At 42.7% G+C, this 16,179-nt stretch overlaps 2 protein-coding genes across 3 annotated transcripts in view; both read right to left on the reverse strand.

Annotated features, from left to right (window-relative positions):
- LOC143121737 (glutamate receptor ionotropic, kainate 1) overlaps nt 1–13,748 on the reverse strand; it is a 32,925-nt gene extending 19,177 nt beyond the window's left edge. For both annotated transcript variants that reach the window (XM_076282301.1, XM_076282302.1), the window contains exon 1: nt 12,343–13,748. In XM_076282301.1, coding sequence (XP_076138416.1) covers nt 12,343–12,427 — 85 coding nt within the window. In that variant the 5' untranslated portion in view covers nt 12,428–13,748. The remainder of the gene's footprint in view (nt 1–12,342) is intronic.
- A 77-nt stretch (nt 13,749–13,825) lies between these two features.
- LOC143121739 (claudin-8-like) lies at nt 13,826–15,938 on the reverse strand. Its single transcript, XM_076282303.1, has one exon. The coding sequence runs from the start codon at nt 15,628–15,630 to the stop codon at nt 14,572–14,574; it is 1,059 nt and encodes a 352-aa protein (XP_076138418.1). The 5' UTR covers nt 15,631–15,938; the 3' UTR covers nt 13,826–14,571.
- Between the last annotated feature and the right edge of the window lie 241 nt (nt 15,939–16,179).

The raw sequence follows: 16,179 nt of genomic DNA on the forward strand, positions 1-16,179 counted from the left end.
CTCTCTCTCTCTCTCAAACACACACACACACACACACACACACACACACACACACACACACACACACACACACACACACGCACACACAAATTTGCACACAGACCCCACACACATCCAGCACCATCTTAAATTAAGCAAAACTATTTTTTTTTAAACAGCATCCCGAGCAGGACTAACAGTCCTGATAAGAACAAATAGTTCTTAGTTGTTTTCATCTATCATTTCCCAACGGTCCCCAGCTGCAGACCACAAAACCAAAATGAAATATAAAAAGAAAACAGCCATTTGTAATTTCCATTAGCACACACCGCACTCTCGTCCACTGCTTTCAGAGAACTATGCAATTACAGCATTATGAAGATAAACCTTATGATTTAAAGTTGGAGCGGATGCATGCCCTGATATTGGGGCTGATTAAGTCTGCTACTGGAGAACACAGTGAGACAGGACTATTACTTCCTCTCTATCCCAAGCCAGGTTTATTAAAGATTACTATCTATATCACTCTGATGCACTAATGCAAAACATTATGTTCAGATGAGAAATGATACTTTTTTATCCCTCCAGTAAAAAAAAAGTTTGAGCGCAGTTTTGATTAAGCTTAACTATCTGTAAGTATCTGAACAATGCATAATACATCAATGCATGAGCATGATGTAACACCTGCCAGCGAGCATTCAAAAATAATTATTTCAGTTAATTGGAAAGAATCACACACCAAACAGTCTCGTAGGCCTCATTTCAGGAACGCAAAGCACTGCAACAGGTTCAGTGCACAATAAGCAGAAGCATAACACCACTGTAGGAAATGACTCTGCCAAAATGGCTTTCTACCCTTCACATCAGACCTCCATTGTTTCTGTCACACCACCTCCAAGGGAGAGATGAGGTGAACACCACCATAATGCTTGTCAAAAAGCCATTTAGACCAACAGTACATCTTTCATTTGTAAGCACAAAATGCTTCACTGCGGGTCCGAGTATGCCAGGTTTGGGGATGTGTGTGTAAATCTCTCTCTCCCTCTCTCTCTCTGTGTGTGTGTGTGTGTGTGTGTGTGTGTGTGTGTGTGTGTGTGTGCGCGCGTGTGTGTGTGTGTGTGTGTGTGTGTGTGTGTGTGTGTGTGTGTGTGTGTGTGTGTGTGTGTGCATGTGTGTGTGTGTGTGTGTGAAAGTGTTTGTGTGAAAGTGTGTGTGTGGTGGGAAAATTGAATGAAATCCAACACTTAGGGGCCGTTTACATGACGCCAGTTTTTGTGAAACCGGTGAGGTTTTGTTAACGGTTACGCCTTGCGTGTACACGACGCCGGCAGTTTAGGAGACTGAAACCGATAGATTTTGAAACCGGCTTCCGAAGTGGGAATTTTTGAAACCGCCAGCTAACTTTCGCCGTGTAGATGCCTGTTTAATCTGATGGTTGCTGTTTCTGAAGAATACTACAGCATGGAGGTGCACAAACAAGTGTATCACTCCAGACCCAGAAGGGGGGATTCTGCCAGGTTTTCACATCGCTGTTAAAACAGAACCCTGACAAAACACCTGAATCACAGCCAAGGGAATACTGCACTGTCACCAATACTGTGCAGCATCGAATGTGTGTGTGTGTGTGTGTGTGTGTGTGTGTGTGTGTGTGTGTGTGTGTGTGTATGTGTGTGTGTGTGTGTCTGTGTGTCTGTGTGTCTGTGTGTGTGTGTGTGTGTGTGTGTGTGTGTGTGTGTGTGTGTGCTTCATTTACAAGGGACATATAATGCAGTTAGTTTTAGACAGCCAAAGGCTTGCTTCTTTGAATGGCTGCTTACACAAAATCACATCTATGCTCTGTGACATACATACAAACACATGCAACACTTTCCTTCAACTATACATTGTTTATAATAAAGGCCTTATATCATTATTACACTTGATAGATATATTATGATTAATAAGATTAAGATTATATACAAAGGTACAACCGTGTTACTGTAACATCAACAACACTGTCATTGTAATAGCAACTGAATGATGAATAAACATAACATAAATAAATTGATGTTTTGATTTGTGTTAGTAGTAGGGCTGTCAAAATAACTGATTAATTTCGATTAATTAATTTGAGAAAAAATAACTGATTAAAAAAATTAATGCAGATTAATCGATTCCGTATGACCTTTGACCCCGAGCCGTTCTAGTCAGTAAAAATTAGACTGTAAAATGAAGGAGAGAGAAGAAAACGTGCTGCCTGGATCATTGATTGGAACATTTACTTTTTAAAAACGGCCTGATGGTGTTCATAAAAAATAAAGTGTTGAAAATAAAGTCCTCTGCAATGTCTGCAGCAAGGAATTTGCATATCACCGGAGTTCATCAACTCTATAGTCGCACTACCCTGGAAATCCAGAGTTCTCGCGAGAGCACAATTTGAATTGTGCCCGCAAGATACTCTGGCCACGAGCAATGATCCAAATTTCTTCTACCTCTCGAGCGAGAGGGACCAATCAAATCGGTGTAGGCGGGACAAAGGCGAGCTGCACTGATGACGACGGTGCTGCGACGTCCGGAATCATCTAGAAAACATTGCAAGATAGCTACCGATGAACACCAGTTGTTTGAAACGGCTTTGGCCGCTACAATAAAGGATTTAGATTTGGCTTTTCAACTAAAAGAGGAGCAGATAATCGCCCTCAAATCGTTCATTTGCAAGAACTGGATACGTCACACCGTGAATTGTTGTGATTGGTCGTAGCGTTATCCAACTGCGTGCAGTGAGAGTTTCAAATGCATGCTTGGTGCCGCCCCTCGAATTGGGCCGTTTTCATTACTCGTGGCCAGACCCTTAATCTGAAAGATTCCAGGGTCTGGTTTACCAGGCTATAGTCGCACATCAATGCAAAGAAATAAGTGTTGACATTGAGGGGAGTGTTAATTTATTTTCTTTTTGTCCCCTAGGTTATATCTGTGGCCTGAAATGCCTTTTATGTGAACATTTATTATGGCAATTATTTGAACAGTGAAAATAATAATAAAAGAGTTTTTGAACTTTAATGTCACTAATGCTGATTATTCAATGATTCATTTGAATTTAAATATTTAAAATACTTTCACAGCAAAAAATATATATGTGATTAATTTAGATTAATTAATCACAGAGTATGTAATTAATTAGATTATTTTTTTAATCGATTGACAGCCCTAGTTAGTAGCCTTTGTCCCCATGACCACTTAACATAATTAATGCTGCCATGGCAACGTACTGTTACAATACTAAAATCAACATGACAACTACATGTAATGGGTGTACTAGCCTCTGTACACACACACACACACACACACACACACACACACACACACACACAGATTCACATTCACACATGCATGCACACCCACATATGCATTCACTAAAAAATTTGATTTTAGATTGTAAAATTAATATCTATAGAGGGATATCATTTTACAATCTAAAATCTAACCAGCTAAATGGTACTGTGGAAGCCAGCTTGTCTGTCCCTATTACAACTGGATCAATAGAAATGACTGTCAGCCCTGGTGTTACAAGCCTTCATCATACCAATCTGGGTTTTCATCAATTGTTTTTATCACTGTCGTACCTGGCTACCACTTTGACAGACATCTAGTTTAGTTTAGAGTGATGTGATATAGGCGTAGTATAACTTAATCAGCTGACAATGAATTAAAGCCACAAATCAAATCAGTGTCCCACCCTGTGTCTCTCTGGCTGTCCAATGTATGACATCTCTGAAACAATACCTCATAAAAGGCAGAAGGCTCCCCATCCCTTTACGAAAAAACAACAATCTTTGTATGGCCACTTGTGAAATTGTGATTGATTTTTAAAGGGGTCTGCGGAGTCAAAAGAAGGAGGGTAGCTGGCTCGCCTGGGCCTTTGGTTGTGAATGACCTTTTTCTTTTGGTCAGGCAGTGCCGAGGAGCACAGCCTCCTGCCTCAAACTGAGAGAGCCTTGTCTGTGCCATTCCTAATTACGACTAGCAAGCCTGACTGCGCTGCACGACTGCTCCAACCTGTTCAATTCTCTCTCTCTCCATTTAGGGAAATTATTAAATTCTCAAGGGAGGACTGAGAGAAGAGACAGACAGACAGACAGATATAAGGAGATAGAGAAAAAGACAGACAGAGAGAGAGAGAGCGGGAGAGAGAAAGAGTGAGAGCGAGAGCGAGAAAGTCATTTTCCTTTAAAAAGCCCAGGTAATGGCTTAACATTTCGACTGGCATGTTTGAATGTTTAAGTGTGTCAGCTTAAAGGCACTTGGAATGCAAAAAAATGAGAGGCAGTCAGGTAGAAATTCCTCATTCGGGTGTTAATTCACTCCATATTGTTCTTCTTCACACGCCTGAGGACAGCTCATTCCAGCCATTTCCTAAAAAAATAACCACCTGTCTCACCGATGATGATAATTGCAACAGTTCTTACCACATCTGCCAGTAACTGGCATGTTGTTACTGACATACACATTTTCAGACTTTATGTGAAGTTTATATTCAAATTTTAATATGATCATCAACTCATTCGAATGTCACTCAGCAACCGTAGGATGACATCACATCTACCCATCCTGGTGCCTTCACCAGAGCCCTGAAGACATCATGGGTCCACACAGTCCCAGTGGCTCTAGTTTAGGTGCTAATGTAAGTGGACTGTTGCTCAGTAGCCTTTTCGTTTTACTTTGTCCACACCCCCTTGATTGATTCACTTCTCATAAACACCTCTGAGTGTATTAAACAGCAGCCTATCATCCAAGAGGTCCGCAGTAAATCTGCATAGATTATTCACTTCTTTGGCAAGCCAGACGAAAAAGAGAGGTTAGCCTGGCATTAGTGCCTTGATGACAACAGCAATTCATTTAGGCACCCTGGGAATCAAAAGAAACCTGCAGCGCTTTGGTTCACCTCCATTCCTCTCTCCCAGTCACACACTCTCTCTCCCTCTATCTCTCTCTCTCTCTCTCTCTTTCTCTCTTGGGCACGCAAACGCACACACACACACACACACACACACACACACACACACACACACACACACACACACACACACACACATTATCCACCTCCATCGCTCTCTCCCTCTCTCTCCATCCCCCTCTGTGTGCTTATTAAAATATTCATGCGGAGAGGGAGCGTGTCCGGACGCCTCAACACCATTAATATCTGCTCTCTTTCTGCTGCTACCATTTTGGAGTTTAAATAAGTACGATTTCTCAGCGAGGCAGCAGGGAGGCCAATCGTGACAGAAGGGCGGACAGATGTAGGGGGGTTGTGTGGACACTTTGTGGCACCTTGCAAAGAGGGGTGGGGTGTGTGTGTGTGGGGGGGGGGCACACAACCAGAGGTGGCTAAATTTATGGCAGTCACCGTAACAGGTTTGCAGAATGTAGCTTCATTTAAAGTGCTCGATGGCATCCGTGTGGGAAAGACTGAACGGGGCGTTGATGCAGAAGTGCGGAAATAACTGTTTTCAACCACCCAGTCTCCGCTTGGACTGCTCAGCGATCTCTCAAAAAAGGAACGCTTTCCCCAAGAGTAGGCATTATTTGATCGAGCTGGACACAGTGAATGACTTTCTCTGCACATGAGCAGAGAAAAACACTGCAAAGCTGATGTGGACAAAATAATCCTGCGTGCTCTTCAGCTACCACGGGAGCAAGCAAATGCTCATTCAGTATTGTTATTGTACTCACACACACACTTTAGAATACTGTCCACCCTATCTATGCCACAGTTCCACAGTTAGACCTTTTTACACCCCTAAAGGCACTTCCCCTTTATCAAGTAAACAGAAACACATCAATTAAAACCAGCCTCATTCCTTCAACAATCAGCTTCCTTTTTATGACAAATAATTGATCTATCTATTCATTTATTGCTGCCACGCAAATACAGTATATTGACCTATCAATATACTGTATTTGCAATATAGCAATCATTATGTTGTGAAAGGGTAACAGTAAAACAAGACACATGTCACATGGCATCTGTGCTGTGGTAGATTAATCATGTCTGCTTTGCATGTCACTAACATTCCACTGGAGATAAACCAGCTGATGGGATGACATCACCCACATGCAGGAGAGAGACAGAAGGCATGCAGCTCTTCTCTTTAGACACGGTGGACATTAACTATTGAATGGGTGATGCAGAGGTCAGATAGGAGGTCATGATATCACAGTAAACAGTACACTATTAGCTGCTCCACTAGTCCTTACTGAAAACTTCTCATAAGAATCTATTTGCAGTCTGAAGGCATGACCCGTTACTGTGGGACAATGGAAGTCACCTATAAACAACTGTAATTCCACTTGACATTGTACAATGTCCTTTCTTTAAAGGAGAATTCCGGCCTATTATTCACATATAAGATATGATTGGCCCTAGTGTGTACCTCTGTAGTTGCCTGTCTGCTCTAGCTGTTGGCTGCAGCAACTCGAGCTAGATAGCACTTTTCACAGATTTTGGGTTTTTCCCATACCAACGAAAAAGAGAGATACAGATATCTATGTGAAAAATGAACGTAATTCTCCTTTAACATCATTTGATAGTTCTCTCTCTCTCTCACACACACACACACACACAAACACACACATACACACGATATGGACCTGCCCTGCTGTTTGCTTAGAGGTCTGCAGCTCCTCTAAGGCACTGGAGCATTGCCACTACAAATTAGTATGCTGATGGAAATATATTACCAGCACAGTCATGACTTCATAGACACACAGTGCAAAACCAACCACACACACACACACACACACACACACACACACACACACACACACACACACATTATTTCTCTCTCACTCTCTTTCACACACACACACACACACACACACACACACACACACACACATGCAAACACAAATGCTAATCAGCACCAGGTCCTTAACCTTCTCACCTTGCTCTAATTTCCAACATTAATGAGGCTTTTAGTTTGTCGTACTGTTCTTGTCTTTACCCTTCAACACAATTACTCTGTCAAGGGGCAACACAACTACTGGCAGAGTATGTGGAGAATAAGAACTGCACACCATGTAATTGGAGATGATAACACCTGATAAGTCAGCGCAGTGACAACAATGAATTGAGGAAGGTTCATAAAATATTATGCAGTAACCAGTACATTAACAATCAGCAAAACAGCAGCAGCAGTCTGTGTAGGCTAATGGTAATTGATTGGGAAAGAATGCATCCCTAAATGAATACTTGTGCTATAAATACTGTTATACTGTAATAACTTCGGAACTACCTTATTAACCTTCAAAGGACAGTCTAGATTCTTAATTTCTGTTGCGAGTAAACAGGGTACAGAGTTCAGACTGAAACAAAGCAATACTACGCTACTCCAACAATAAACTACCTTCAGACACTGAACAATTCAACCTGTTCATCGCCTCAGTTGCAGGACTGCACTCCTCCTGTGCTTACTCCAGACTCTTCAAACTTGAGAATACTCTCCAAAACTCTTTTGATTCTTCATCTTATATAGTAATATTACAGTAGTAATACATTATATCAAATACTACCACTAACAAATATGTATTTGGAATATACTGAGAGTTCACTGAGAAAATGTTGCTCTCAAAACACTTTTTTTTATTTAAGTAAATCTAATTATTCTAAGAGAATTTTGCTGATTGCTATGTGACATGCACATTGATCCAGCAACTCAATACTGCATTAACATGTCAAAGGGCAAAAATAAACCACTCTCAGACTCTCAAACCTCTCAGACTTGTAAGTACACACAATTAAGAACAGAAAAATAAACACACCATCTGAAAGGTTTTGCTCAGATGATGTGCCATTATATGTCCTTTAGAAGTTCCTCCTTTAACCCTTGTGTTATCCTCAAATCTTACCGACACTCTTTATCCTTGACCCCAGCTAAATAAACCCTCAGAAAATTATTATAATTAATATTGTTACCCAGTTTTTTTTGTGACAGGTACTTAACAAGAGTGTAATAACCACCATCAAAAGCCCTACAAAACAACCCCCCCCCCCCACACCCCTTTATGAGCCTTGGCAATATTGCCCATCCAGTGTCAGCAGCCCAAAGGCTTGCTGTTGCTTCCCCTTTTGACTTATGCAGTCCTGACAAAATGACTTATATGTAATATGTACTTGTGTATGTAATAATGATAATAACAATATGTTGTCATACTATTCAAATAATAATATCCATAATGTGTCAAATATTGATGTATCCTATGTTTCATACAGCTGGGGTCAAACTGACCCCAAGGAACATCAATGTACAAAATATTTGTACAGGACATTGAAAACAATGCTAACTCATGCTAACTCTGTTGTACCCTTCAATTGAGGAAAAGTCATGAAACATGAAGCAAAAAAAAAGTGAACCATATATTTTTAAAAAAATATAAGTGAACCATATATTTTATGATGTTAAACATTGCTTGGGGTCAAATTGACCCCAATGATAACATGAGGGATAAGCAATGATGAATGTTAGGAGAGTGAAGGCAAACACTAATCAAATCTGTAGGGATTTAACAACAAAGGGTTTATATGTCTTTGTTTTTGCTGTTGTTGTTTCTCCTGCTGTGTTTTCATTGAGACTGGGAAACGATTGTTCAATGCTTTGTCGATCATCCTTGAATATCCATTGACTGTCCTTCATTGTGTTCTATTCAGTGTAAGTTAAAATGTGTGTGTGTGTGTGTGTGTATTTGTGTATCTGTTTGTGTGTGTGTGTGTGTGTGTGTGTGTGTGTGTGTGTGTGTGTGTGTGTGTGTGTGTCAGTGACACATGAAATGTCTCCTCTCTGCTGGAGTGGGCTGCGCTATGAATCTGTGAGTTTATCTCAGTGAGTCTGTGTCGGGACCAGAGCAATGGAACATCTTTACAGCCAGTGAACACAATGACGTAGTTGTTTACCCTTGCCAATAGAAAAACACACACACACACCCTGGTCCAACTCTCACCATCCCACGCTCTCTCCTCATACCACACACAACCACACACACACACACACACACACACACACTGATATGGCGCCGGGCCAGCAGGGTGAATGAATGAGGGGGTTTAAATGAGACTGCTCAGCCCGTTTGATGTAGAACACTGAGCGCTCTCTGTGCCGCCTCACAAACGCGGGGAAGCCACCAGTGTCGTCTTATCTTCTCCACTCTCACTAGTTCAGTCTCCCAGCCAGGGGCGTTCTGCAAGATCAACATTTGGGTGGGCACAATTTGGGAAAGAATGGGGGGGGGGGCTAATAATGCTATTTATATATTGCCATACCCAAAGATTTTGAGTGAATCTCAGGGTGGGCACGCTTCAATAAGCATAAGGCCTTTGCTTCCAGCACATCACCAACAAATGCTGTATGATCACATCAATATGCTATGTGTACATCATGAGTTGATTCGAGTAGGGAGTAAACCCAAAGATTTTGAGTGAATCTCAGGGTGGGCACGCTTCAATAAGCATAAGGCCTTTGCTTCCAGCACATCACCAACAAATGCTGTATGATCACATCAATATGCTATGTGTACATCATGAGTTGATTCGAGTAGGGAGTAAACATTGGAAAATAGAGGGAAGTGGCATCTTCTTTCCAATTACGACCAGAATTATTGCATTGCATTAGTGGTTTAGCTATTTTGACAGAATCTTTTATCAAAGACTACAGTATATACAGTAAAGGTGAGCATTAGCATCCAATCCAAAACCCTGGCAGAGACCTTGGTGAGTATACAACGGAGCCACAGAATGATCACCACGATTCTATTCAAGGTTTCACCCAAGAAGCAGAAAAAACGAACCTGATAAGCAACATTCCACACCACTTTCCCAAAGTGTTTTTCTTTTCTTTTCTCTGCTCATGACCAGGGCAAAAAGAAACTTGCCCTATAAAGAAGATTACTGCTGGTTGTCCAAAGTCCTGGGGGTGGGGGAAGTGGTGGTGGTGGTGGGGGGTGGGCTGTGTAGGAGCGGGGGGAAGATTTACCACTAGTGAGTGGGGGCAGACTCTAGTCACAATCTGATGCTGGTGGTCCTGGGCCAAGAAAAACTGGGAGATGTTAATTGCTGCGCACACCATATGGGCCAGATTACAGGCTTGTGGCGAGGGGTCATGATGAGAATGACAAAGATTAGGTGGCCTCAGTGACAAAAAAGAGATGATTTCGAAAAAAAAGATTAGAGGCACAAAGGACAGATTGGCGTGTGTTAGTGCTAAAGCAATGGAGGGAGAATAGCACCCTTTGCCTCTAGGTGAGCGGGATGAGACTGTGTGTGTGTGTGTAAGGACAGTTCACAGGTAAAGATATACAAGGGGGTGACTTGTGTCTTCGCCTCCTGGGTCTGACCTGTATGAAAGACATTGACGATTTCTAAGAGAATCCGACTTGTCATGACATAAGTAATGACATAAACAATCCATTCAATCCCAGTAACCTAGTAACCCCACACAGGCAATATTCTACAGGTACCCGACAGTCTATCTTCTCACACGTGTTTGATAAGTGGCGAGCATGTTTCATGAAACCTCTTATCCAAGAGCCTTCAACCAGGGGCAAGACCCGTGGGACTAAGGTTACTACCTTTGACTGATGCAAACAAGCTTTATTTCACATAGCTCTAAACTGCTGGACCAAACCCAATCCTACACAACCACAGCCTGAAGTTGCAGCTCCCTTTTTCGCAACTCAATCTAATGACCAACTGAAACCGAAACACACAGCCATGTAATGGGCAATTGATTGCTGCTTTTGTTGGGTCTACTTTCAGATCATCAGATATATGGACTGCAATTTCAGCCTCCTGTCCTATCGAGCCCCCACCACAGCAATCAGTGATTAGGACCTACCAAATTGATTTACGTTTGCCACTACAACCAATACAACACCTGGGGGAACCTTAAACCAATCGAAGCAGAAAAAGTAAGGATCATGTGTGGCATCCTCTGAGATAGGATGAATGATAAAAAGGTTGATTCATTATTAAATTGATATGTCACCAGAAATTAAATGTCTACAGATAGCTTAGCTTTGGCGTCAGAATATGTGGACCTACATCAAATATGTCAGCAAACAGATGTTGATAGAAGTTTTTTCCCCCTAATGAACAGATGTCATTATTAATTAACAGAAAAGTATTTGCTATTTCAGAGTCCATCATGAATATTTGTCCAATTATGCGATGTACTATTGCCTGGATTTCCTAATAGAGTGAGAGTGGCTAAGATGAAAGCCCACACAGAAACTTCTCTCTTTCAGCACTGATAATTGCTTCTTTGCATGTACACCTTTCACTAGTTTTCAGAAAGCTGTCTCAAATTCTGGAAAACAAACAGGAAAACACAACAACATCACTGTTTCTCTGTGACAGCTATTATCAAAGAACCCTCATAAAAGTTGGAGGCTTGATGTCTGAGGAGATGTGTGGTGGACACAGAATATCATTTATTTTTGCTTCCTGGTTTTGCTATTTAATGTATCAGAATTCGAGAAACCCAAGAAACCTTGAGGCTATGAGTCATGTAAAGGTCAAATACTGGCTCAGAGTTCAAATTTAATTGGTGGAGATTTAATATGCTTAGCTCTACCTGACCTTAACTCTCAGTAGTGGACACGTTACTTTTAAAATAACCATGACCAATTAGCCACCAAAAATAGAATGGCACATAATGAATCATACTGAGTTAACCATGGTTAAACCTATGACATAAATCCGCACAATTACTTCCTAAGTCCCTTATACATACCAGATTTTTAAGAGGACACAAACTATAATAAACACAGTCTCTGGTCTACATTAATAAACATAGCCATACACCATACACCGTAATTGTTAAAACTGATGATTAACAACCATGAAAAACAACAACAGAATCGATGTCATAGAAACACTTACATGAGTCAAATTGACCTAGTGGCCCTTCATAGTACAATGCTAGTAGATGTCCTTTGGGATGGAGGAGAGTCTATTTAAATGTGCATAAGCCACACTTTGAACTGATGTTGCAAGGACAGCATTTGACCCCTTTCTCACAATACAGGGTAGCTTGCATGTCTCATGCAATTATCAAGTTTTTAAGTTTTTAGTTTTATATGTATTTCCACATACAGCACAGTGGAGAATCAAGCGTTTCATATGCACCTGGTAGTGAAAATCATCAGCTAGTTATAATAATGAGAAACTAGCCTATGTGAGATTTTTGCCATCATGGATAACTTCATAATTGACAATCCATATGACAACTAGTTAATTCTTCCCTTCCAATTTTCACGAATTCGTACATTTCCAGAGCAACTGCTAAAAGAGGTTGAAAACTAAAGCAGTATTGACGGTGCTATAAAAGCACTTACCGATTCTAAGGACTTGCTGCGAACTCAGACCAAACTCTGCCACCAAGTACAGCAGCGAAAATAACAGTCCCATCCTTTTCGCCATGGTACACGTTGAAGAATCGATTTTAACATTGATTCTTATAGTTTTAATTCATGCTGGCAATTTTACGATTCCTGTATCCGTCATGGATGAACAATTGGCATCGAACCGGTATCTTCTCCATTAAACAGTCCGTGACAATGATGCTTCTTAAGCTGTTAGTAATTGACCAAATCACAGAGGACATCCTTGTGATACCCTACTACACCAAACATCCGAAGAAGTCGAGCTGTCTCCATCTCAAGTTGTCCATTCGTACATCCATAATAAATTCCTCCTGGGGCAGACTCGAACTGAGCAGAAACTCAGGTCGGTGAACCTCGGGTAGACGAGCGCGTCCTTCTCCGTGCGCGTACTCAAACGAGGGCACGGGCAAGCCGTTGATCCGCAAACATGGATATGTTCGGAAGATTAACTTCAAATCTGGCAACAGTCGACCCCGACAACGTCTTTGCTTTGGTACACCGAGGAATGATTAAATCTTTGCTCTAGTCCTGATGGAAACGCAGATCTAATCTCCGCAACGGGCACTGACGCTCACTGAAAGATTAAACTACCTCCCCAACAGTTTTATTTACCACAGTCTGATAGAGAGATAACCAATTACTTTGCCCTCTTGCACTTTAACCCACATTACAATAAGGCCACCCACATTAGGAATCCATTTTGTTGGAGAAAAGTCCTTGGAAGATGCAGTAGAATACTTGTCCGACTCTGATTGCTTTTTTCAGATGTTTATCCTAGATCCATACTCGACTTCTTGGCGCATGTGCTCAGGCTTCTGAAATGCAGAACAACAATAGCTTCACAGCATCACCCCTGTTTATCTAATATGGATTCCACTGAAAACAAACAAACAAACAAAAATGGATCACCTTCTCTAGGTCCTCGGGGTCACGGATGGTGTATTTAGTGGCACTGGCAACGTTATTATTTGCAACGTTACTTTACGCTGGTGGAGTGATCCAGGAAATTATTAATGGATAAGAAAGATGTTTGTTTATATGGCTCACTGTGGATTTGCATGCATTATGAGAAAGATTATGATGAAGAGGCAGTTCTGTAGGCTACTGTGTGGTATTTCAAGTGAGAAGGCGAGTGAGGGTGGTTGTACAGTATTTAAAAAGTTAATTAGGTGCACATGCACAAGGATCAACAAAATCCAAATGTTTGCATGGATCTAGTCTAATTATTTTGATATTTTCACAATTCTGCTCTTCAGGTTGGACATGTAGACCACACAAGAACTGTACTATTAGTGTAGCAGACACACTCCAGGAGCCTCCAGGGCCCAGGGCTCTCTGTTTCCATCTCCTGGTGAAAACAAGTTCTTGCATATCTATTCTGTTTAAATATTAACACAAACAAGCAAAACTGATCATAGAAAATAAACAACAACACTTAGGAATGGCTTAGGTTTTACTCATTAATCATATCAAAGTGGATACATACTTATGTAATTACAATGTACATTCATATTGCCATTTAGTTTATCATAGTTGCTTTAAGATTTTGTTTGTAAAAGTGTTGGTCTGTCTTCATAACAGTAGTGGGGTTTCACAATGTTTATGCAAACAAACTGATCCTATCTGATGGGGGCATGTCTGTTTATATGGTCAACAATACACTGATTTAGACTGATATAAAAATGTTCAAGCTGGTAGTTTCTTACACCCCTTCTACCATTATTTTGTCAGTGGTGGCATTTATAAATGTGGATATAAAATAACTATACAAACTTAATTACATACACATAAGAGGACACTTGACTGTTACTACTGAGTGGTAATTCCTGGCACTAGATTTGGTCTGACCGTGGCATCCCAGACAGTAATAATTTAGTAGTGTGAACGCTGAACAGTGTAGTCTTGAATGCCTCCACAGTCTTGTCACTGACACACACACAGTACAATTAGAGCACAAAGAGTTCTGTCTCGCATACCCACCTTCATTAGCGGGCAATACTGTACTATCTCACATCTAATCATCACTGCATGCAAGTTGCTTTAAACTCAGGACAATATGATGCCTGTGGTTGTTTGACATGCCAACTGTTCTTCGGAGCTCGGGGTAAAGAACCTGTGAGCTTGCTTTTGTATTTCATGAACAAGTCAGTCATATAGAGTAAGATAATGTTCCACATGTCCTCAAATTCGCATCCCTGAGCTGGTTGTGGAGCTGGGGGCTTGCACCCTGGAGTAGTTGTATCCAATAAACACAGGGTTTTGCGGGGCAGGGTGGTAGCTAGAAGTGGAGTTGTATGAAGCGTATGGCGTCATCCCATGACTCGCTGTGTAAGGTGTGGATTGCTGGCTGTGGGAGAGAAATTCTATCGGGGTCGCCTGTCCCCCAACTACATGAGATGCATATGAGGATGGGTGCGATGCCATGATGCTTCCATTATACAACATGGGTGCTCCGGGGGGAATGAACTGCGGGTGGTACTGGGTGGGTTGAGGGTATCCTCCTTGAGGTGTGATAGCCATGCTGTGGACTGATGGATGTGGGTGGAGGAAGCTGGTCTGGTCTATCAGCAGTGGCTGGTGTCCGACCGAGCTGACCGTGCTGGACAGTGGGTGGAAGCGGGTGAGGGTGGGCTTGGCACCGGGATGGTACACGTCGAACGAGCCCTGCTCGGTTAAGGCGTGCCGGCGACACAGAAACGCCAGGCCCGAGGCGAACAGGACAGCGCCAGTCACCCAGCCGACGTAGAGCGCCTCCCCGAGCTCACGGCGCTGTGCGTCGTTCAGCAGCGGGTTGTAAAAATCGCGGATGATGACGTGGCCCGTCCAGGAGACGGGGATGAAGACGCAGACGGACGCCAGAAGCTGCATGCCGCCCGCCACCATCAGCAGGGTGCGCTTCAGCCGTGGCTGCTCTCGCAAGCAGGAGAAGCATTGCAGGCCTGCCAGGGCCAGCAGCAGACCCACGCCGGACAGCGCCAATGAGGCGCACATGAGGCCCCTGGCCGCCTGGAGGTCTGGCGGGAGGAACAGCAGGGAGTCGTACACCTTGCACTGCATGCGGATGTTGGCCTGCCGGTAGCAGTTCATCCACAGGCCCTCCCAGCGGGTCTCCATGACGATGATGTTCTCCTCGATGAAGGCCGTGACCTTCCACATGGGCATTCCGGTGACGGCGGCCGCCCCAAAGAGGCCGACCATGCCAAGGCACACGGCGATGAGCTCAGATGATCCTTGCACCATCCTTTTCGTCGTCACTCCTTACTTCAGCCTGTTTATCCCTTCTCCTTCACTCCTCTCTCCGTTTTTCACCCTCCTCTCTTCTCTTCCCCCTGTCCTCTATACTCAAGTACTGTATATCAGTATCCTCTCAAAACTAATTACCATTAAATGACTGAACCAAAAGCAGCACAAATGGCCCTGTGCTTAGCTCCAGAGCGGCCCTCAGATGGAGGTGTTGGAAGCAGTCCCAGAATAAGAGCATTAGTGCCACACTGACGCCCCGTTGTGAGCACCTCTACACCCAGCTCTCTCGCTCTCTCTCAGGTGAAATGTGAAGTCGTTTGTTCATGAGAATGAGAGTGGCACTATGGGTCTATTTTGGGAGAGCAGCCACAGGCAGCTGTGATTGGTCCAGAGGGATGGGGGTCAACCGGGTCTCTGCTGATGGTGTGTTTACTGTTCCTCGGGCCATGCTGGCTCAGGCCTCTCGGCTCCTGATTTCCAAAACATCACGTGTCTGGTACTAGCACTGTTTAATCACTGGAACAGTTTACAATTCACACAAATGCG

The sequence above is a fragment of the Alosa pseudoharengus genome, unplaced genomic scaffold, assembly GCF_046254945.1.
Source record: "Alosa pseudoharengus isolate Yale_2024_CS ecotype anadromous, Long Island Sound unplaced genomic scaffold, YU_APseudo_1.1 YU_APseudo_1.1_scf_13, whole genome shotgun sequence".
NCBI classification, from domain to species: domain Eukaryota; kingdom Metazoa; phylum Chordata; class Actinopteri; order Clupeiformes; family Clupeidae; genus Alosa; species Alosa pseudoharengus.

What these genes read in the sequence shown, in the direction of transcription:
- LOC143121739 (XM_076282303.1), bottom strand. Translation starts at nt 15,630, where the DNA reads ATGGTGCAAGGATCATCTGAGCTCATCGCCGTGTGCCTTGGCATGGTC.